Source organism: Toxorhynchites rutilus, chromosome 2, assembly GCF_029784135.1.
Source record: "Toxorhynchites rutilus septentrionalis strain SRP chromosome 2, ASM2978413v1, whole genome shotgun sequence".
NCBI classification, from domain to species: Eukaryota; Metazoa; Arthropoda; class Insecta; order Diptera; family Culicidae; genus Toxorhynchites; species Toxorhynchites rutilus.
The window spans coordinates 279,064,739-279,088,667 of NC_073745.1; the positions used below are offsets into that span (position 1 = coordinate 279,064,739).

At 41.3% G+C, this 23,929-nt stretch overlaps 2 protein-coding genes across 4 annotated transcripts in view; one reads left to right on the forward strand and one right to left on the reverse strand.

The window, feature by feature from the left end:
* Window positions 1-436: 436 nt before the first annotated feature.
* The window catches only part of LOC129767289 (homeobox protein dve-1), a 223,780-nt gene continuing 200,287 nt past the window's right edge, over window positions 437-23,929 (reverse strand). For both annotated transcript variants that reach the window (XM_055768002.1, XM_055768003.1), the window contains 4 exons: window positions 23,447-23,656; window positions 23,127-23,356; window positions 8,627-9,945; window positions 437-2,518 (listed from right to left, as the gene is read on the reverse strand). In XM_055768002.1, coding sequence (XP_055623977.1) covers window positions 2,299-2,518; window positions 8,627-9,945; window positions 23,127-23,356; window positions 23,447-23,656 — 1,979 coding nt within the window. In that variant the 3' untranslated portion in view covers window positions 437-2,298. The remainder of the gene's footprint in view (window positions 2,519-8,626; window positions 9,946-23,126; window positions 23,357-23,446; window positions 23,657-23,929) is intronic.
* LOC129767292 (uncharacterized) lies at window positions 13,283-14,657 on the forward strand. 2 transcript variants are annotated; one of them, XM_055768006.1, is made up of 3 exons: window positions 13,283-13,471; window positions 13,536-14,015; window positions 14,490-14,657. In XM_055768006.1, the coding sequence occupies exons 2-3, from the start codon at window positions 13,536-13,538 to the stop codon at window positions 14,592-14,594; spliced, it is 585 nt and encodes a 194-aa protein (XP_055623981.1). In that variant the 5' UTR covers window positions 13,283-13,471; the 3' UTR covers window positions 14,595-14,657. The 2 variants fall into 2 exon arrangements, with proteins under 2 accessions (XP_055623981.1, XP_055623980.1); XM_055768005.1 differs by having other exon boundaries at window positions 13,536-14,657.

A 23,929-nucleotide genomic window follows, 5' to 3' on the forward strand; every position in this document is an offset into this window, starting at 1 on the left:
CGGGTCCAATATTTAACGATAAGGAACGAAACTACCTATTTTCACGAAATCTGAGAACCACTATATCGGTCTGGCATAAAATGACTAAATAGGCACCCGGAACATTCCAACAGAGTTGCTACCGAACTATTAAAGCAATAGATGTGTATCTCAACGATGCTGAGATTATGGCATACTTGATGACCTTAAGAGAGTCTACAATGCGAGCGATAGTGTTGTACCCACGAAGACACGCATTATTGTGCCGAAAAAATACAACAAATTTTCAGCCTATTTCGTTTAATAGTGAGAAAGAGAATTACACCGTGCTGTTTTCGGCTGCTCTCGTATAATGTCATTACAATTCGAGAATTGTAATAGATCGTGTTAGAAAACACTGAATTATTTCGGATACCTATAAACTCAGTACAACGAGACAATGAAATTTTGCGTAATTTTATAATTGTGGTATTTTTATTGTGAATAATATAATTACAATTAGTTCTGTTTGATGTTCTTACGATATGACAATACTCTTCTTTCGATTAGGCTAGACTGGGATGTTTCCGTTCCTTAACTGCTCTAGTGTAGTGACTATTCCTCGTATCATATCTAATAAAAATGATTAATTTAAAACCTTAAGACCTAGTTTTGATATCGAATTCTGTGTAGTTTTGAAAACACGAGTTTGCTTGCTTTTGCTAGTGGAGTTAAAAATTGTGAACCTAGATATTTACAACGTTTTGATTTGTATTGTTTTTCTTAAACATCTGTTATCCAAACCGCAAACAAAAGGCAACTGAATATTAACTTACGCTCAACTAAGGTATTAAATACCAATATGTGTTTATTCATAAACCTCCAATTTTCGAACAAAAATCAGAAAAAATATAATAACAAAACGGATGTAATGCAGAGCTTATAAATATTAATGGATTTTTGTCTAGAGCTCGGCGGTGGGAAAAATAATAAATAGTAATGCTTAATAACTTATTTCCAATAATGCGGCTTATTATTTCGACGAAGATAATGAGCCTATCTATGCCCGGGGCGCTACAATCAGATTATGATGGGGGAACAGAGAAGAAAAAAAGGCCGAAATAGGAAAATAGAGCGAACATTTTTGAATCGGCAGCGCTGCTTTTTCAGCAGGTAGTATTTGATATAGGAAAAGCTTATTCCACTGCCACCACCGTCTCCATTTCCCCCGCCCAGAGGATGGATTGTGTCCGCGCGGTGAACCTCCGATTGTTCCGCGAGTGAAATGTGATTTTACAACTGTTGATGCCTTAATGCTATTCTGCTAGTGACGCATTTTGTTTAATATATTTTAATGTGGGAAAAAAGGATTGTGTCGGTGATTTTTCGCGGAGACGGGGGTGGCGGGAAGGCAGGCAATGGAACAGGATAAAAAAGAATTCAACTAGAATTATAATTGTGCACATGCTGACGATCAATTGTTTTTTAGCAGTGGAGTGGGAGGTGGAGCAATCGGAAGTTCTCGCGCGTGCAAATTGCTTGGGATCATTTGGCGCTGATAATTAATAAATAATCATAAATTTTATGTTTCAGTGGGGAGCTCTCAGATTCGTGCAGCTGCTGCGTGATTCGTGATGGAAAGGGTGCAATGGGAAGCGAGCTCTTTGTTTTCGGATGGTCGGATGATATGTACAACTAGTTGCAGCCTCAGCCAGGAAACTGTCATTCAATGCCGCCATATCGAATTCAATTTCATAAAATCTCTGTATTCGGGGTTCACATCCCATTCGAATAATAGCGTAATTAGGATTGTAAGTCCATTTTACACATGATTTTGCTTCGAATGAATTCCTGACTGAGTTGTGTAAGTGCTGATAGATTTTTTTTATCTGTTGGTTCATTTATTTTGCCTATTAAGCATTTTCCAAAGTATTTTAGGAATTAATATGTATGTACAGTGTCGCGTCGATTTCCAGCTATGAGTGCTCACGCCACGTTTGTTGGAATATTCTCACGGTGTCTATTGAAGGGGGCTAGGCTGTGTTACTACGATAGAACTCGGGTTAATAATCAACATTATTTCTCGCTAATATTTACACTAAAAACAGAAATCCGCCATTCTTTGGTATTCATTTTCATCTAGTGCCTAGTTTAGTTGTCGGTTTGCAGGGAGCAAAACCGCACTTACAATTATTGAGCGAATACTATTTACTATCGTGGGAATTTGCGTCTATGCCATTATTAAAATACCAAGGTTCGTCCAAACGTCACCCTTTTTGTCGCTATATCACACGGTTTGATTACTATGGTCGCCGCCCAGCAAGCAAACGCTTCTGCTGCTTACTCCCGATCGCCACCGTGATGGAAGGAATGCATCTGGGAGGCCTCGTGCAGCTGGGCCAGATGTGAGCTCTCATGCAAACTCGCTAGGTGAGCCTGCTCGCCCAGGTTGGCCAGCTGGGCCGGATCGTAGAGAGACATCTTCAGCCGCTTGCACTTGGCCCGACGGTTCTTGAACCAAAACTGGACATTCTTGCTCTCCAGGCGGGGGAACTTTTGGCTGAAAAACAGAGAAGAAACAAGGAAATAATTAATACACCTATGATGACAATCTCATCAATACTGGTTCAGTTCAGTTCAGGTTCAGGTTCAGTTGTTCGACACGTATGTTAGGAATATTATAAGCAGGATTGGCTTACAACTATAAGAAATGTTTGATATAGGGGTGTCATTAAATAGATGATTTTCCAAATAATTTTCGGGGAACTCTGATTCAGGGAATTTCTGAGTTGTTTTACTTTTGTGGAGGTACACTTGAGAACCAACACATATAATAAAGAGAGAAATTCAACCATACCTTCTTCAATGGTTATTGGAGGGGAAATTTTTCAAGTTACAAGCAGTATTACATGTTATTTGGATCCATAAAACACTGTTTTTCACAGGGAACCAAACATCGTTCGTTATATGTTATTTCCCGTTCACGGTGAACGGTTCACCAATTCTTGTTTCATAACAAAATGATGCCCCACTCCAGGAGCTTCTTTGAGATAGGGGTGAGCTGATATAACATATACTTTGAAAATATAGTCGGCTGAAGAATAGGAAAACTACAGCTTTTCGAATTAGCAACACTTCAAACCAGTAACCCTGTAATTCGTGCAGGGTCTTCTGTATTTTTCAGATTTCAATCTATCGATAATTTTCCTAACATAAGAGGATTCCTTCAGACTGATGTTAATATGTTTTACACAGTTGCCAAAAACCGAAACATATCCTATCATTTGAGTATGAATGATTAGTGGTTTCATCAAAAGATTGTTTCTAAGAATGAAACATCATTTATTTGACTGACTTGGGTAATAAATAAGATTCTTACAGACTGTTCACTGTTGATTATACTAAGTTCTTATTCTACATTTAAAAACACACTTAGATACATTGAAATCAAGAGAATCGTTCGCTTCGTTGAACTACGTGAAATATTTTGGTCGTAAATAGTAAATAGTAAATATTAGATGGGACCGTCAGCAGTTGTCTACGTGGAAGGTGAGATCAGCTAAATTTAGTATATCGTTCCAAGTAAAACCCCTCAAGATGTGGACACGAACGAGAGCTTACTATTTTCATCAAGGCTTCCCGTTTGCAACAGTAGACCATTCCTCCGCGAACCCATTGCTGCTGCGTGAAAATATTCTTTGAACACTTTTGCAATACACGAAGGATAGACATTCCACGCTAATTTTCGATAATATGAGTGTCGTCAGATTTGTGCACGAGAGTAAATGCTTCATTTACGAGTGTTCTCTCAAGAATCGGTTGTAGATAACGCAGAGAGAGGACTCTCCAGAAAATCAGCACATTTCTCCAAGAAGGTCGGAATTAAATGATCCGATGGGAGCCTTTGGGAGCGACAAGCCTCTTCAGGACTAAGGAGATAACATTCGGCGAGGTAAACTTACGTTTAGCGATGAAATGTTGATGAACCATACTGTGTCCTCCCTAAATGCTGGAGTTGGTTACCTGACATATTCATTTTCGAGGAACACTGACGCGAAGATTCTCGTAAACTTTGCGGGTAAACACCTCCGTTGCATAAGTACTCGAGTCAGCGCCAATAACCTCATGCCAGTCGACAGTTGCATGTAGGGAGTTCAACGTCACAAATCCACAAAGCTTGAAATCCAAATCAAAATCATCGCATGTATTATAAGCAGTTAGCTGAGAATTTCCGTCGAATTGTATACGGAGAACAAAAGTTTTTGGATGCATGTCAAGTTTTAAAACACGAGTTCTGATTCAGTGGAAGCATTGCTAGACAGATAACTTTTTATACCCTCGTCGAAAGACTGTGTATACCATCGATAAACGACCATTCCATCTACGGCAATTAGAAGGTCTTCGTGGCCTAATTGCTAGCGGGTCCGCTACTAAGCGAACGATCATGAACTTAAAACTCAGGGCCCTCAATTGACCATTTTTGTGTGTTACTCTAGCTAGTACGTCCACGCAACAATCATCATGTGGCGGTAATCCCAGCCTTTCACCGTTCACACACACACTCTGGAGCTTGCTTACATCGATAATTATTTGTTTTAGTCCGCATTTCACGTACGTTTTGGTAATATATAGGCATATGATTAAGCGGCGAGATTATAGTCAGAAGAGCCGATTAAGGTGGAAGACTTACATTGCTATGGGAATAGACCTGTTATATTACCAGTCTCGGGTCGAATTTCGGACAGGATATTGTCGCTAATTTTCATCTCCTCATCATGGGAATTTAAAAGTTTTCATTGAGTATCATCCCCGGCTTTTCCGCTCATGAAGAAGCATGTAATTAAATCCACCAATAGAAAATGGTTTTATGATGCTGACACAAGTTGACCTCTGATTTCTTGGGCTAATGTTGACGGATGTTCAATTGTTTAACCTGGGACCACGATCAACAGGATGGTATAGGGTGTCGAATAAATATTCAAACATTGAACAATAACAATAAAATAAAATAATGAAATATTTCGAACGCTTATAACTATACAATTTCTTGGTGGAATTTCTCGCAGAGATGTTTGCATAGTTTTTCGCATCGCAATGAAGAACATAATTATTTTGTTGAAACAAACTTGTAACAATCGTGAGACAGCAGAATCAGTGGCGTGATTATTAGCGCGTCACTTGCTAGGAGTGTTGTATATTATGGTTAAAAACACAATCCAAGGGGATAACGATGAAGTAATCATGATGGTGATGTTAAGCCAATTCCCACATTTCCCGATTCGTCTTCATATCCCGATATTAGGGTGGTCTTCCTAGCCACATTTGTTGCGCATTCGCTCAGTAAGCGACCGATTGTGAGTTAAACTCAGGGTCCTCAATTGACCATCTTTGTGTTGTTATAGAATAACTACGTCAACGATGGAGATCGATCCACGGTCGAAATAAGATCGATTTATCCATACAACTGCTTTGCTCTGCAAGTAACCAGCCTGTTGTACTATCAATAACATAACAATGATCACATCAACTGTCTCCACTGTCCGATCTAATTGAACAATGGGAGAAAAGAAGGAATACTTTACGCCTAAATGGCTACTGTGTAATGTGCTATTTATAGATACGACAAAAACATGACATGTACACGATTAAAATCCGGCTCTGTTACAGCTAAAATGCTAATGAGCCTAAATGAATAAACAAATGGGATAAAAATTGATCGCTGTAGACAAACGAGCTAATCGGAAGAGGTCCAGTACCCACAATACGAGGTAGTTTCCTTCAAGACGTATTCTGAATCAGCGGAAGCGGTCGGTGGAGGTATGTCTATCTCTTTTCATTGCTGTCCCGCCCAACCCTCCACCGATAACGCGAGCTGCTTTCGAATAAGACAGATAGACGAACAGAAGAATTATGAACTATTGAATAATCGTAAAAAATTAAACATGATTTAAACGAAAATCTAACATACTGTTTGGCCCAATGTGTGTTCCTCAAACAGTGCCGATCAAAACGAGTATCTAATAGCAGCGAGGCTAAATTTTAATATCACCATCCGCGATGACAAATGTACAGTGTCCACGTCTGGTGGCTATATCCTTTTAGAGAGGCAAATTATTTTAATCAGATTAATAGGCCGAAGGCAGTTTGAAATTGTTCAAATTTTGAATGAACATTTTTACTTCATGTTATTTGATTTCTTAAAACACACCATTCTGATACTCACTTTACCATTTGTAGGTACATTTCTTAATAGTTTCACTAAAACTCTGCATTATAATATAATAACATTATAGAAACACATTTTTCGTATAATATAATATTTTTTCACAATTTACAGAAAAACCATGTCACTCTTTCACATAAAACACGTATTCGAGAAGGATAAGTTAATGTTCACCCATAATATTCATTTTGAAAGAGTGTTCATTCCATCTGAAAATCCATTTTTTTTATTGTCGCTTCCAAAACTCGGAAAACGAAGCTTCATGTCGTCAACGTGAATTGCGAAAACAATCGTTGCCAAAAAAAGGCCTTAGCTGCGACAACCCATCAGTTTTTTTGTTTTTGTTTTGCTGAACCGATGCACACAGTTGTTTACTTCAGAATGCATTCTCAGAGTATGCACAAAGCATGCTCAGTGCCGAGCTTGCACTAACGCGCGGAAGAAAAATGCGAAGAGAGATATTAACTCAGGCTCCACGCTTGTCCCGAGCCCAAATATAAAATAAACTTTATTTGCGATTTTCATTCTAGAGGTTTGATCCAATGTGTAGTGTGTGAGCGAAATTCTTTCAGTTGAAAGGGTGCTGTGGATAAAAGATATCACACATCGCAGCACAATGTTTATTTATCTTTGAATTAATGTTCTCAAATCCGAGATGTAGGCTCAATAAGTAAGTCATGTCGTCAGGTGAAAGTTTTCTGCATCATTGAATCGTACACCAGAAACAGAGTATATCTTTCTTCGGGCGATAAAGCAATGTTGTTCCTCAAATTTAATCTCGTTGTAATTGAATAAATTCGTCAAACAATCCGGCTTCATGAAATTTTCTAGCACTGTTTTGGGAAGCCAAGTTTTGGGAAACCAAGAAATTGAGGGTATAGATAAAAAAAAAGTACAGCTTTGCGTCTAGAGAATTTAATTTAATGTAAGAAATTTTCAAGTATGAACCGGAGAGCTATCATGACAGAAAACATTGACACGGAAACCAGTATATGTATTACAAATAATGTAAAGAGTACAAAAATCATGAAAAATCAGGATCATTTCAGAAGAATTGAGTGTTCGTCAGGATATCAGGGAGCGTGCTAAAAAGTGTGGGAAATCCTGAAAAATCAGGAAGGTTGGCATCTCTGGTCACGATATTTCTTGCTTTAAATCTTTTGAACGAGTTATGTTCGCGATACAAATTTAGTGTAGCAGAGTGAAGAATTTCTACAAAGATTTTCCATAACCATAAAAGCCATAAGCCCTGTTCAATACTACCAAAACTTTTCACTAAAAAGGTGGTTCCGAAGTGGTCATCAATTTTCTTTATGCTGTTAACCACTACGCCAGATCGTCTCTCTGTCACCGATCGTGAGTTCAACACTCAGGGCCCACAATTGACCATTTGTATATTGTTATAGAACAACAACGTCTACGCAACAATCATCATTGATGGAGATGATTCAAAACAGAAGCACTCTCCACCAGACGGCATGACAATCGACGCTGTGACTCTACCGAACATAATTACATCACTGTGTGCAATATATTTCATTCAAACATCATCGATATTCCAAAGTGATCTTGAACCTGTAAGTTATATCGAAAAAACTGAAGTATGATTGTTGTCTGTTCGCTAGCTATAGAAAGACGGTGTACTTGAAGCTGCGAATGGTTTCTTTATGCCTAAAAAATTGACGACCGTTAAAGTTGAGGAGTGTTGGAAAAATGAACACTGCATTTGTATTTCGAGCTAAGTTCTAAGTCAAAAAATGGTTTAAGTTTTTTTATGTTTTTTTTTCAAAAAAGTTCTCAAAACATTTATTCGAATTTCACTTATTCATGGCTAAATAATACCTCCATCTCCATCTTCGATTTGATTGTATTTTCAATGCCGATGCTTTTGAAGTTTGTGTTAGGAAAACACATTCCCGCGATCGTACATCAATCGCTACGCAATCACAACTGAGTGGATTTCTGAGCGGGCACCCGCTTATATACTGATTCGTGTGATTTCAATAGCCTGTTTTGAAAGCAATTTTAAATCTGTTGAAACATGTTCTCGGGTCAATGAGTAACGAGTAATGAATGCGGAGACATTTTATCTTTCTAATGAAGTACTTATCATACCATTTCGATCAGTTGTTGAGGAGATATTAACAACTGTGAATTGTGAACTTACACTCCAGTATAGAAATGAATGACGTAGTCCTACGTTAAAAAAATAATCAATTGAACCAGTTTGTAAACTGTAGATAAAGTAGATAAAGTGAACTAGTAGGTAAAGAAAATCGTTGATTCAATGAAGGGTTACTTAGGTTTCGAGTTCGAAAAATTGATTCAAACTAGCGTTAGGGATCTCATCAGGTACTGCAAGGTACCAAAAAGTTTTTCAGACCAATCCATTCCAATATTAAAGCGCTTGAACTCAGAGATAGACAATAAACAAGCGAAACTCACCGATAGGGCATCCGGTTCAGGTCCTCCGTGTACTTGAGGATCAAGTTATGTGACGGGTGGGTGTTCATCGAGAACCACTGCTCCAGCTTGGGCACCTCCGTGACCGGATCGATGAAGGTGCGGTTGCGCTTCCGCCGCTCGTCACTGTTGAACGACAGGTTCAGACCTCCCTGGCCCAGGCCAGCCGGGTGGTTGTTCGGGCTGAGTTCGCTCTTCAGGTGCATCCCGGCGGCGTTCGCTTGCATTGCCGGAATGTAGTGGCTCATGTACATGATGGAGTGGGAAAACATCGGATTGTTGATCGGGAAGGGGAGATTTCGCTTCGAATCCGGCGAAGGTGAACGGTAGTCATCGATGGTGCTCCCTTCCGGTTCGTCCATGTCCAGATCTTCGGATGCAGGTGAGCGCGATCGCTGGGGGGAACTGGACCGCTCGTTGGAGTAGTTGGACTTTGAACCGTCGTTCTGGATGGCGGAATCGTTTGCCGATTCGTTCATGTTGTTGTTGCTATTGCTGGTGTTCGGATTGCTTTGCGGGGGTGGTGATGGTGGGGGACTGGCGGAGGTCGGATTGCGTTCCTGTTTGATGGGAGTATCATCTTGCGGAGTCAATGGTCGATTCCGTTCGTGGATTGTTAGCGAAAGAGGGAGCTGAGGAGACATTGGACGATCCAGATCGTCATCCATTTCATCCTGAGAAAGATTGTCGATGTCTTCAGATGGGGCGCTCGGTGAACTCTTCATGTAATCTGGCTGCGATAGCATCATATTGGGGTTTCCGTAACCATTGGTTAATCCCTGTCGCATTTCCGCCCTCTTCTGAGCGGCCCTCGCATTTTTGAACCAATACACGACGTTGTTCACGTCCAGTGGTTTCCTTCCGCGGCGCGATTCCAACGAGTTCAACTGAACCACGTAGGACTGAATTTGTTGTCTGGATGGATGAGGATTCTCCTGGAACCAACGCTGCAGCTTGGGCAGCTCCATTTCCGGATCGAAACTGGTACGCATGCGGGTCTTCTGGTTCGGGTACTGCGAGTGAACTGTTTGCAGAGCCGGGTGAACCACCAGACTGTGGTGCGGGTTGGGCCGGTTCTCGAGTAGCGCTTCCCGGTTATCGTGCATGTTGTAGCTGGCGAAGTCCATATCGTTCGGTTGATTGTTGGCGAAAGGGAGGATCTTGTGAGCGATTGGGTTCGGTTGGGGCGCGAGCTGATTGCTCCACCATTGGTCAAATTTCCGACGAACCTCGTCGGTGATTTCTGGCGTAAAGGGGAAGGTATTTTGCAGCGGGCTGCGGCAAATCTGCGATAGTGTAATCTGTAAAAGGAATGCAAACGGTACAGGTGGGATTAGTTTCCAGCTCGAGAGAGTTAATTATACTAGAAGATGAATTTCTTGCTGCCATTCGCACTATGAGATGATAGTGTGAACCACTCCACACGTCTTATCTCTAATGGAGCTTAATCTTTAGTAATTAAGCTGCAAGTGGAATCGTACCAATAAGGGTGTAGAGCTGACGGTTGTTTGCCCCACGTTCCGCGTTTCGTTCGTTAATCCGATAACGATTTTATCTAATGGAAGGTGCAATATAATGCAGAGTAGACTAGAGAGATACAATCTTCGAAAGGGTGACGAACGATGAGCCTGAATAATAGTCTCGCTTTCCACAATTGGAACCAACGTAATCCTTATCTTGACTCAAATATGTCAACAATGGCGGTCATCGAAATTATCTTATCACAGGAGTCGGTTGAGTTTGTGTGGTTAAAAATTTAAATAATTGATTAGACAACGGATTAGTCACGAATGACTTATAGTCTATAGAAATAGGTCATACGCTAAGCTCAACGCTCAGATTGGAAATAAATTAGTTAGATCCATTGGGGAAATTCCGCATAACGGTGACCATATCTATCCCGATTAAAGAGTTAAAAAGGGCCACTAGCCTTCCCACTTAACCTCAGTTTCTCATTTCAGCAGAAGCGACCCATTTGCCGAGAGCTGCTTAGTGAAAGCACTCACAATAAATAGATTTGTTTTTCCGTAAGCATTTTAACTGCCTCCGAGAAGCTCCGTCGAGGATCGACTAACCTTCATCCCTCCACACCCTATCCCTCTTGTAAAGCGCTACAAGCATGCTAAGTTGGAGCGAAGATTTCTCCCCCTCCCACGCGTCATCCACTTCCCCCGCTCGGCTCAAGTGTCTGATGTATTATAAGCCGCTACAAGAAGGGTATTAAGGATCTCTTTCCGATCCTGATTGCGTATTAGACGGGAGGATGTTCGGCGGAGATGTGTTTATCTGTATATCCTGGCGTCAGACGGTGAGCTTCTGGGGGAGGAGGGGACAACGAGTGGGTGATAACGGGACCGTCTCTACACCACGCACAAACATGTGTGGGTGGGTGAGAAGCAGATGAGAAATAAGGATTGGGATAAATTCTTCCATATAATACTTCTTATTTGTTTGTCTGATACTCGGGCTCAGGCCTCCCACTCCACTTTTGTTTTGGGGGATTGTCGGGGCGCAATTCCTGAGAACATGTGCCACACGAGTGAACGCATACGTGAAGGAGTATAATTATTATCATTAAGAAACGATATTAATTTTAATTTTCCCCGAGAGATTATGTACAAACTTATAATCTTTCAAATTCAATCTTAATTCTATGAAATATATCTCGGAGCCGCTGCGTGTGTTTCGAACGTTCCGTTCCATCCGGCGGCCATCAGATTCCTTCGTAAGGATTTCGCTGTCTCTCGCCGGGTTTCGTCTGATGAAGCTTAAGCTCACTAAGGAGCAACATTTCAGCCTCGAGACAACCCACACACACATACATGAACACCCGACTATAAATCCTACAATCGACGTTATTTAGTCGCTGCTGCCGATGCTGCGGTGGCATTCAAATCGGATAAGCAACCCGCCCAAAGAGCTGCTAAAAGCTCAATATTTATAATATGTGAAGTATTTATAGTCACACTCTGTTCTATGTCTGCGCCTTCAACCTCAACGGAACAAATCTTCATTCATCACCATCATCATCTGCATCTGCATCCGCTCCATCGTGGTTGCAATCGCATCAGCCAAACAGGTGGAAGCCACCTTATGAGGTGCATATTCCAGGCGCAGGCGGAATTATTTTCGAAGAAGCAGAATTCCAAATCTTAACTCCACCCACAATCCTTCGTCTGATGGATGCTGGAAGACGTGATGGAAACAGGGGGCCAAATTAGTTCGCAGCTCGAAACTAAAGAGGATTTATCCACGGATGCGACGGGCTCGGATAGGATTCGTAATTAGTGCGCTGTGTGCGCCAAGATTGGGGCGCCACGGATAATGAAACGGAGCGGATTGGAGTTTCGACTGGATTGCTTGACTAATTACAGCCAGGCGGTGCCGGGCCGGCTGGGTGCATTTCTTGGAGAGCTTATCAGTGGTGGGAGCAGTTGATAGTGGTTGGGAATTAACTCTCACGTAATTGGAGTCAGTGGGAGTAATATAAATCTCGGCAGCGGAAATCAGAAATCTCGAGAAGTTTATTGTGCCACTCGTGCCTTCGATGGCTACTTGGCGGAGATAACAGCGCGAGAGATAACAAAATCTCGACGGTGCTTGATTTATGGAGGGAAAAAAGTATAAGCGTCGACAATTCGAATTGGGTTTAGAAAACAATCGCTATGACCGATATCGGACATTGAGACTAATAGAGGTGAATTATTGATTATGTTTTTGACGGATGTAATCGCAATTCAACGGATTTCGTGAGAACTTGTTATTAAAAACTAACGAAAAATGAGACTAGCATTCCGAAAAAAGTAAACGTATAACTAATACCCGTTTGCAGTTGTTGAGAAAGGCGTTAAGGTTAACGCCATATGCGCCCTTCGACAACTTTAAAATAATAAAGACAGAAACATTCTCTTGATTGCTATCGCTGGTTGCCCACTGATGTCTTCCGCCACTGCGAGTTAAAACGTACAGTAGTAGTAGTAGTAGTACCAGGGCGCGAAATCTTCGAAGGTGAAAAATGAGGATCGACTCTACTTTCAGCAGCTTCGCTTCGACTAGAACTGCTTCGGCAGTGGCCGGCAACAAAAAGTGACTTGACTAGAAAATGAATTGACTAGCGTTGACTAGTGAGGATGACTGGTGAACTAGTCTAGTCAGTGGTTATTTTAACTGACTCGACTAATGAATACAAATCTGCCTCTTCATTCAACTGACTTCAATCCACACTTCCATTCCCCCCTGACACTAAAGGCCGTTTTATATTATCACGCACGTAGCGTAAACAGCACGAACCGACACCAGCAAACAAATACATGATGTATTCATATCATCAAGCATAGCAACTGCTCTGTACGGACCGGCAGCGCAGACGGAGCGGAGAAATGCTACTGGTGATTGAACCGATGTCGTACCGAAGAGCGACGAACGCACCCATACCACGAACTTCGACGTTTGATTTATAAGTATGGTGCTACTCGCCCGTGTAGTTTGTGCCCGGCACCGGCAAAATATCGAGAATTCCTTCATGCATTTGTCTGAAACCGCTATGTATACGCATACACATTTGAAACACACGCAATATTATTGTCGCCACAGCACTATCTTGGAATTCGTTCGTCAGTTCAACGAACGAAATTTCCAACGAACGACATGTCAAATAACCAACCGATGTCATGAGCAGCAGGCCAGTCGATGTGCTGATATTCAGTTTGTTTTTGTTTACTTTCTAAAAAAGCAAAATATTTCGAAGTAGTTTGCGATTAGAAGCATTTTCGGTTAGTTTTGCTCTACAATCTGTTCCAAAAGTCATTATTGAAGACGTAATTGAAGGTAAAATTTGTCTGCTTAGTTGAATGCTGAAATTATTGAACCATTCAAATTACACACATTTCAGATGGCCGATATAATCATTCATTCCGTTCGCCAACAACAGGCCGGTCCTGGAACCGTATACCACGCCCTTTATGGACACTACTTTTTGGGTATTTCCCAAAAGAATTTGGCGATCATTTACGGAAAAAGCCTGTCCACTATTTATGGTTGGATTCAAAAGTTTGAAAGCGAGGGACTTTACCGAAGGAAAAAACGAGCTCAGGTCTTCAAAAAGTTCCAGTCGGAAATGCGACAATGGTTGGTGGAGCTTTATTGCAAGCATCCTCTTTTATTTTTGGACGAAGCCAAGGAGATGTTCCAGGCACATTTCCAGATGACAATAAGTACTTCATCCGTCTGTACTATTCTGCACGAGGCAGGCCTGTCGTGGAAAACCATTGAGAGAAGAGCTATTCAAATTCGTATGGAAGAAATAGTGCGGTTTGTGAATGAGCTCCTCGCCATACCATGGGATATTTTCAATTTAGTTTTCCTCGATGAGGTGAGTATTGACAATAGGGGCACGTTACGTCAGAAGGGATATGGTGTCGTAGGAAAAAAGTTAATTTTCAGAGGAGAATTTTGTCGCCGTGCTCGTTCATCGTTCTTATGTTTCCTTGGCGCTGATGGAATCCTGGATAGTTTCTGGACTGAAGGCACTTTTAACAGGCTAAAGTTTTTCGAATGCTGCCGAGAGTTTGCCTTGCGGAATCCTAAGGTTCAAAGATATCCAGGATTCCATTCAGTATGGATCATGGACGGTGCGAGGATTCATTGCGACGCTAATCTCATTCGCTATCTTCGATCCATTGGGATCATACCCATATTCCTTCCGGCGTACTGCCCCTTTTTCAATCCCATCGAGGTGATCTTTGGCCTCGTGAAAAAACGTCTTCAGAGAGTACACCGGGAAGGTGAACAAATTCTGGCTGAAGTATGTGAAGCTATGAACTACTTCAAAGTTTATCCTTGCCAGAAACTGTTTGAACACTGTGGATACTTCCCTGGAGGATTTTTCAGCCCTGAGAAAGGCTTAACGCAAGATCCAAATGAGGTCGATTTGAATATTGTTCCCAATTAATATAAGAGCAAGTTTTGAAACGTTTACTGTTAACAATAATGAACTATCTGAAACAAATAAATAAAACTCATGAAGAACGTGAAACTATTGCAAAAGAAACTTATTTTATTTATTCAAAACCGTAAAATCAAAACAAGAAAAACACTTTAAGAGTGATCAACATCGGGACAATCAGTTACTTTCTCCGCCAACACTTGGCTCACTTCGGACTCTTCTGGTCGGATTGCTGATTGCACTGCGGTGATAAAATCTCCAGCGGCTAATCCTTTTGTTATCATTGCTTCGAGCTTGCGGGAAACGTTGTTAAGTATTCCAAGTGCTGCTGAAATTTCTTCCCTTATTTCAGCCGCTTCTTTCACCCAACCAGCATTCACAGTATGAGCCACTGTGACACCCCGATGTACTGACTGCAGGCGGGCTGCTTCTGACACATTTGTCCATCGGAAGTATTTGGCGAGCTCCAAAGGCGGTGCGGGATCAATTTTCAATTGCTCTTGCTTGTGAGCAGGCGAAGAGTGGATGAAGTTGGCCCACAACATCCACGAGCTTTGATGTCCCTCTAAATCCAAGTGAGTTTCCTTAAGCTCTTTAGCCAAAGCAGCACAATCACGGGTCGAGTGGGCTCCGGCTCGGTTTGAGTTTGTTGGCGTAATGAGCGTCTTCAGTACCATTTGGTGCTGGGCATGCGTCTCCACGTTGGTCGCATATGGATGCACAAAAACTTTGATGTTTTTATCCTTCCATGTAGCAAGGATTCGTGGAGTGATGGCAGAAACATTGTAGGTCTTCCTTTTGGTCGTGTCATGCAGAATGATGAATCGTTCAATGTCTTCTTCATCTGGCATTTGCTTCTCAGACCATGTCGGAACGTCATTGTCAAAATCAACTTGCCGAGATACGTGTTTCTTTGCAAGTTTCCACATGAATCCGATCACTTCCGGCACTGTATCTCCACCGACATTCATGGTTCCGATTTCTCGAGGGCGCATTTGACTGCGAAAAAGTCGTCGAAGAAAGGTCCCTTTAAAGAAGAATTCCAAACTCTTCGCAGCATCATCTGGCAACAAAGTCACATCATTTTCCTCGGATGCACCACTTTCTTCGTTTTCAGCTTCCTCCGTCGTATTATCGGGCAACAATGAGAATTCGACATTCCTCGAGTTCCCATCGTCAGAGACCTGGGTCGTATCCAACAAGGATTTCGAGAATCTGAAAGTTCCCGACGATCCAGCCACCGGAGATCCCGCTGTTTCCTGCTCCAGGAACTCTATTCCGTCGTAGCTGCAAATAGTTCAATTCTGTTGAAGATCATCCTATTTTTTAATAGTTTGTTACTTACTTGTCCTTGTTATTATCCATGTTAAACTGGAACTGGAGGATTAATGTTCTTCAAGCATTTTTTTTTATTTACCACAACGAGGTGAAACAACGAAAATGTAAACAACAACAATAACGTTGAGGTAAACAACTAACCATGGTGCACCAATCCATGCAGGTTGTTTTGTTTGTGGTAGTCGTCTTTTTATTGTACAAGATCAATAAATGTCAACAGATGAGCATTTCGCATAAACATTCATAGTGTAAAAAGAAGATTTTGCTACGTTTTTTAGCTGCATGAGTTTTGATTAAAAAATTCTTAATTCCGTTGCTTAAAAGCAAAATTTGAGAGTAATCAAAAATAATTGCCGTTTTTCATGCTTGAAAGAAGGACTACCATGCATCTAGAAACTATGGAACTTCGTTAGTCAAACGAACGATGTTCGCTTCCAATTTTTCTCCGGATGGCCGATATTTGTCTTGCATGTAACGTGCCGTGCCGGTTACGCTACGTGCCTGATAATATAATTACCCGCGTACGCAATATTATTTTTACGTTCATATAAAGAGGAACGAAAACATGATTTCTGATGCAAGAAAGAAGTTACCCCATCAATGGACGGTTTATTGTCTACTAGAGGTGGGCGATCCGCACGCGAACTGATCTAAAGAGCTGGTTCTTTAAAGTGAGTGAGCGATCTACCACTCTTTTTTAAAGAGCGGTAACTCACCGCTCACTTCAGGAAAAAAAAACTGATACATGAATTTGTTGATTAGGCTGAGCGCGAGCGAGAGCTATGCAAAAGATCTTAGCATTACCGCGCGCCAGCCAAGCCACGCGAGCTACTGAACTAGAACCCCTGATCCCTGAATGGGAGCTGGGCGTTGGCAGTTGGCATACGAACGACCAAGATAGAGCTGATCGAGAGCGAGAGCGAGAGCGAGAGCGAGAGCGAAAGCGCTTGCAAGCGCATGCCACGTGCTGTTTGCTGTATGTATTCCATCCACTGATCTGAGTACTGACTACTGACCGTGGCAGCGAGCGAAAATTGAGCGAACGAGAGTTGTACTGAGTGGTATTGAGAGCGGGACGGTTTGCTCACAAACACAAACAACCGAAATCATTGATTATTGCTCGGATTATGCTTTTCTGTCAACAATGAAATTGCAAAATCATTCAATCTCATAGTTTGGTGGTACGTATCAACGCTTGAGTTTGCTCTGCTGTTTTGACAGTAAAATTAAATTGGATATTCCGTTTATCTGAATAGTAAGCTTAAACAGAAAAACGGAGCACGATTCATTAGTAATCATCTATATTCTTTTTTTTAGCCAAAATGTTACCGCAAGGAAGAACGCAGAGTGATATTTGGTACCATTTTTCCAAGGAAGACGGTAAAGGTTTATGCCGGTACTGCAAAGCCCGTGTCGCTATGTCTGCGGGATCTGTAAGCAACTTAAAGAGGCACCTTAAAACGAAGCACCACATGATTCCTCTGAAAAGAGTAGATTTTGCATCAAAAGAGCAGATGGAGCCACGTTCTGAACTCGCAGCAGAAGCTGTTGAAACTTCAGGTGATGTACAAACTCAACCTCTTCCCAGCAATCAAGACCGAAAATCTGCAACGACATCCGACACTAGTACCTCTGGGTCAAACTTTACGCGGTTCATCCCGCGGTCTTCGATGACACAATTCGTCGAGATCGTTAAACCGATATCACTTCACAAAAGCCGGCTTATTGACATCCAGCTATTAAAAATTATTTGTAAGGTATTCCATCCTTTTTCAATAGTTGAGGTTGAGAAATTCAAGAAGTTTATACATCTTCTTAATCCGTCCTACACACTTCCAAGCAGAAAAACTTTGTCTACTGGGCTTATGCTTGCTACTTCAAAGAGTTGGTAGCAAAAGTAAAATCAGAGGTGCTGGAAGCTCCGGTTGTCTGTGTAACTTGTGACGGTTAGACCAGCATGACCAACACTGGTTTTCAAGCACTCACTGCACATTTTATTGATAAAAATGGTACGTTAAAATCATACCTGCTGGAGTGCTCAGAGTTCACGCCAAGGCATACCGGTGAGAATATTGCGAAGTGGGTGAGTGATGTGCTTCGTAAGTTTGGGATTGAAAGTAAAACGATTGTAATTGTTACTGATAACGCTTCCAATATGAAGTCAGCAGCAAAAATATTGAACATGAGACAGCTGGGCTGCTTTGCACATTCCTTGAGCTTAGTTGTGCAGAACGCGATTAAAAACTCCATACAACAAGTTGTCGATAAGTGCAAGACTATCGTTCAATTTTTCAAAAAAAGTAGCCATGCTGCCTCAAAACTGACCGAAATGCAGGAAAAGCTTGGTAAACCGACTCTAAAACTAAAGCAGGATGTTCCAACGAGGTGGAACTACACATTTGATATGTTAGAGCGAATGATGGTGAATAAAGAGTGTAATTTCAACATTGGCCTTACTGGATCCGAAACGCTGTACGCTGGATAATGAAGACTGGGAAATCATCGAGTCAAGCATGGACATTCTTCGTACTTTCAATGAATTAACTGTTGAAATATCTGCTGAAAAATCCGTCACCTTGTCCAAAAGTGCAGAACTTGCACGAATGATGATTGATCAAACTAAACTGAAACAGCAATCATCCGATTCGCTTCCACCAATTGTCAAAAAGCTGGTTGATGAGTTACATAGTGGTCTTGTAAAACGATTTGGAGATAGAGAATCAAATGATCTTATCGCTGAAGCTATTTTTCTAGACCCAAGATTTAGAAAACAAGGTTTTTCTGACCAGGCGATGTTCAACGAAACATACCAAGCTCTTTTACAAGAGATGCAACAAAATTGTACTGCAACGGATGAGGAACAACAACCTGAGCCCCAGCCGTCTGCTGCTAAGTCATCTATTTGGGAGCAGTTCGACGAAACCATCAGCAAACTACAAACAACACAAGATCCAAGGACTGCCTGCATCATGGAACTGGACAAATACATTGCTGAACCGTATTTATCCAGACATGGAGACCCGCTTGCCTGGTGGATTTCAAGGAAACATATCTATCCAAATCTATATCGGATTATGCTTACCAGGCTATGCATCATTGCTACGTCTGTTCCATGTGAGCGAATCTTTTCGAAGACGGGACAGCTCATTAGTGAGCGGCGAAGTGCACTATCTCCCAAGAATGTTGCGAAGATCATGTTTTTAAATGTAAATCTAACTTAAAATATATTCAAAACATACTTTTCAACCATTTATTAATAAATTGAACATTTTAACAGTAATACCAATAAATTTCTTAAGCTTTTTACTAAATTGATCGAATTCTCTAAGAAAAATCAAGCGAAATGAAAAGAGCGAGTGAGCTGTTAAAAAGAGCTAGTTCACCTTAGTGAGCAGAACCGCTCTGATCCGCTCACTAAAAAGAACCATTTTGCCCACCTCTATTGTCTACCCATCGTGAACTCAAACCAACGAACATTTATCAAGTATGCTAAAAAGGCTCGTGTTGGTATTAGTTAGTATTAGGCGTGCAAAATAGCGCGCACACACTGCACGTTATTTTATACGTGTAAGTGATTTTCGTGTACGATACAAAAAAATCTAGCTCACCTGTAGCGTATGTCAAACCACGTTGAACTCAAATATCGTTGCATGCATAAAGATACATGGGAGAGAGAAAGAGAGGAACGAATTCGTTTTGGGGGAAGTCACTTCGAAAAGCAATGAGGACAATTTGACTGGGAAGAATGAAATGGTATAGTCGAGTCGGTAGAGAGAGATAGCGGCTAAACGCCCGACTGACTGTTCAGTCGTTTTGGCGGAGAAACTGCGTGAAGAAGCCAAACGTCATTACTAACTGACTCAGATAGTCAGTCAGATAGTCAGATGACTATCCTCAGTTGACTATGACTATGCAGAGCCCTGAGTAGTACAGAGATATTTTGCAAATTCAAATATGGGAAAGAATAAATGAACGTGCCACGAATCACGAATTGTATCGCTGTTCACCTTTGGGTCAACATTTTCAGCTGGAGGCTAATAGAAGCGCTCTAAAGCTAAAAAGATATAAAAACATATTAGACGGGAACAAAACTAGTCACATGAGCATCCTGAATCTCTTACCCGTTGAACCAACCTCAGAGATGAACAGTGATTGGATGGAACCTGGGACCAATTATGACATTCCATACAGAGTGATCGAACTTTCTCTTTCAGTGTGGGATGAGGGTGGTCCCAATGTTCGTAATGGTTCAATCCTGTTCTATACCGATGGGTCGAAAATGGGTAACAGAACAGGTGCTGGAGTGTATGGTCCCAGAATAAAAATTTCTGTAGCTATGTGGAATTGGCCAACAGTTTTCTAGGCAGAAGTAGCTGCAATAATAGAATGTATAAATGTTTGCCTTAAAAGAAATTACAGACATGCTAACATTTGCATCTTCTCAGACAATCAAGCAGCACTTAAAGCCCTCAATGCTTTCAAGTGCTATTCAAAAATTGTTTGGGAATGCATTTGCCTTTTACGGCAACTATGTCAGATAAGTTCGGTACAACTGTACTGAATTCCTGGCCATTGAGGTTTAGAGGGAAATGAACAAGCAGATGAACTCGCAAGACGCGGCTCAAGCTCACCCTTCACTGGTCCAAAACCATTCTGTGGATTTTCCGAATGTGTGTTGAAGATTGAACTGTAGAAATGGGAAGACCGGGAAGTAAAAGCCAACTGGATGGCTGTACAACTTAACCAGTCAAAAGAATTTATCACGCCGAGTATTAAAATTACTCAACAATTGCTGAGTCTTAATGAGAAAGACTTCGGCACATTCACTGGTCTTATAACAGGACACTGTCCGAGTAAATACCATCTCAAAAACATAGGTTTAGTGCAAGACGATATTTGTCGCTTTTGTAATGCCGAAAGCGAAACCTCGGAACATTTGCTCTACAAATACGGACCACTAACAAGACGCAGACTTCAACACCTTGCTAAGGCCATTCTGGAGCCCAAGGAAGTTTAGTCTGTGTCGCCGATCAGGACTATAAATTTTATCAAACAGATTATTCCTTATTGGCACCTTTCGAGCTATAGCTTTCATTCTACTTCTTCATCAATAAGCAGTAGATAAGCTTGAAGCGTAGTATAAAAAATGGGGCATACCACAATAGTTCAAAATAATGGACGCAGTGGTTCACACCCAACAAGGGAATAAAATCGCTGTTATACATTATGTTCGTGTTTTGAAAAAAATCGAAAATAGAAGAGCGGTTGCGTTCAAAGGTCAGTCTTAGATATACTGTATTCAACTATCCGTGGATCCGTGGATGTTGTGATGTTGGTAATTTTGATGTCATATTCACAATGTTCTTTAGTTATGTAGCATTCTCAGAATCCGATTTTTGTTTTATCAAATTATAATTTAAGGTGTAGCCTTGATGATCCTTGATGATAACGTTGAACCGCAGTTCATGATCGGTACGGTCTCACTTTAGCACTTGGTTTAAATCTTGTGAGTTGTCGTTAAAGTATCGGTGGATTTTTTAAATAACCTTTGAACGATTCTTCGGTTAGTTTCAATTTTTTTCAGGTGAGCGTATACAATGTTTTTATTCATATTTCCTCTGGAATCTTCGAAATCACAACACCAGATAAGGCAGAATTGGCTAAAATGCTATCAATATGTTGTGGCAATGCTTTGCTGCTGGTGTTGCTGGAAATTTTGTAGGGGATATCAGGGTAAAGCCAACGCCCCTCTGACTTTTCAAGTTAAAATACATTTTTTGCAACTTTTCTGATTCCCCTTGTACACACGTGCCAATTCTTACGTTTCGAATCACCATGCAGCTGCAGAAGTCGCGTTTCTGTCAAAAAAAACAACAAAACAAAACCGATCCTCAAATTGGAAACAGTCCATGGAAAACTCTTCTAGTGGAATTTGAGTGTTTTAGTCTGAAAACTTCAAAATTGTGTTTATTATCTTTATTAATAGTAGTATCCGATACTTTTTGTGTGCATAATTCATCTTAAATTATTGTTCAGTCTCAGTGCCACAAACTATCAAAATCTATTCACGAATGAAGTAATTGGCTTTTCCCAGTGTCGAATGAATTTTTTTCTGTTGAAACTCAACACCGTATCTGTCATAATGAGTGTAACACAAGAGTCGAGTCGCGTGAACTCTGTCTAGTGTATTATACTTTGTGCTTTTATTTTCAACACGCAATGGTCTTCAATTTCGTCGTTTCGAATATCATTACGAAAATGAAGATGCAAATGAAAAATGAACTTCATGACAAGCTGATGATGATGTTCATTCCACTGGTGTTTATTGATAGTATTGTTTCATATTTATCGACAGCGGGTGGTTTTGTTGCTTATAGATACAAATTGCGAAGAGCGCAAGGAGTTCTTATTTCGAAAGAATTCAATATTTATGACAGAAGTTAGATTATACTGCAATTGATTTTAAGAATCTTCCAGAGCATTCGTTCCAATGTGCATGATAAATGTGATTGCATCAGACAAGTGATCAATATACTAGCTTGTTTCAACTATATACTCGATTGCAAATTCAACTTTATTTCTAAAAAGAACCTCATGACTTTATAGAAGCTGGTTTTGCAACATTCAACTCAAATGAAACAAATTCTATCAAAATTAGCCGTAGATTTCCTGATTTGCCTTAAATTTATTTAAATTTATATATTTAAAACAGAAATAACTTCCCACAAATTAAATCTACGCGGAGGGAAGCCCCAAAATCAAATAATCACGTCACGTCAGCTTAGTCACTACATTGGATAGAATGCTTTCAGCGGAATTATTCGAAGATTTAGCATTCCTAAGCTGTATAAATACCATTTGTGACCCTTATCATTGCCCACTTCCGGACCGTTTTTGCGCGTAATCAGAAGAAGTCATTAATGGCTTTCATCATTTCGACTGCTATGCAGATCATAGGAAAACAACGATTCGACGAATGTTCCAAATGTTTCAGATTCCCGTGCGTTCCCTCTATGCGATGTTGGCAAAAGAAATGCAAATCATTCAGCACAGAACAGTACGGAACGCGTTTCCTCGGCAAACCGAGCCGAGGAATGATTTAATTAGACACCGAGAAGTCTTAGACTTCGAGTGGAATTTTTCTCACTTTTTTCTATGAAGCGCTGTGCGCTTTTCAATTAGCAAATTTTCGAGTCTTACCTCGTCCAGTGGGCAACCGGTTGATCGCAGCACGGCATGGGACTGGAGGATGAGCAGCTTGAGCAGTTTGTCCTTAATCTCCGCCAGCTGGGAGGGTTTGTTGCGCAAGATGGTGATCTTCAGCGTGACAACCGACGTCAACTCCCCGAGGATGTCGTTCACCGAGACCAGCGGATTATCGGAGATGGCGTCCAGCGAGAGTGCTTTCCAGTTCTTGACGGAGATCGATCCTGTGTTGGAAGGAACGTGGGAGGATTACACTCGGTTCGATTGGTGATGGAGGGGATGATTGATTTGTGCACTGATTGGCATTCAATTACCTCTGGCTGAGTTGGAAATCTCCGAGGAATAGCCGAGCCGCTGTAGGGCGGTCGAGACGATGTCGCAAAATGGCGTCGCGGCCGGAATGATGACGTAGCTGTCGGTTTCGATGGTGGGCCGCCGTTTCCAGGGGCTCCGAGCGTCAAAGTTCAGCGTTGCCTGCAGCGAGCTGACGGATTCCACTACGCAGTGAAGTGGCAAGGATTTAGCTGAAAGAGCAGAAAGAAGATAATGGATCCCGTTTAATAAAGCGAAAAACTTAAAACTCGTCAATGTCGTGTCGATAAAATCTTCCAATAATCTTTAAATACTGCTTCCGAGAAGCGAGCCGAGCGGTTGAAGCGAAAAGCAAACGGAAATTTTAATCCCTTTTCACTCTCAAGTCAAGAAGATAGAGCACTATAACCGGCAGCAATAGTCTTACCCCGGATTGTGTCGACAGTTTCCCTCCCGCTGACGAGGAGATAATTCCATTTCAAAAA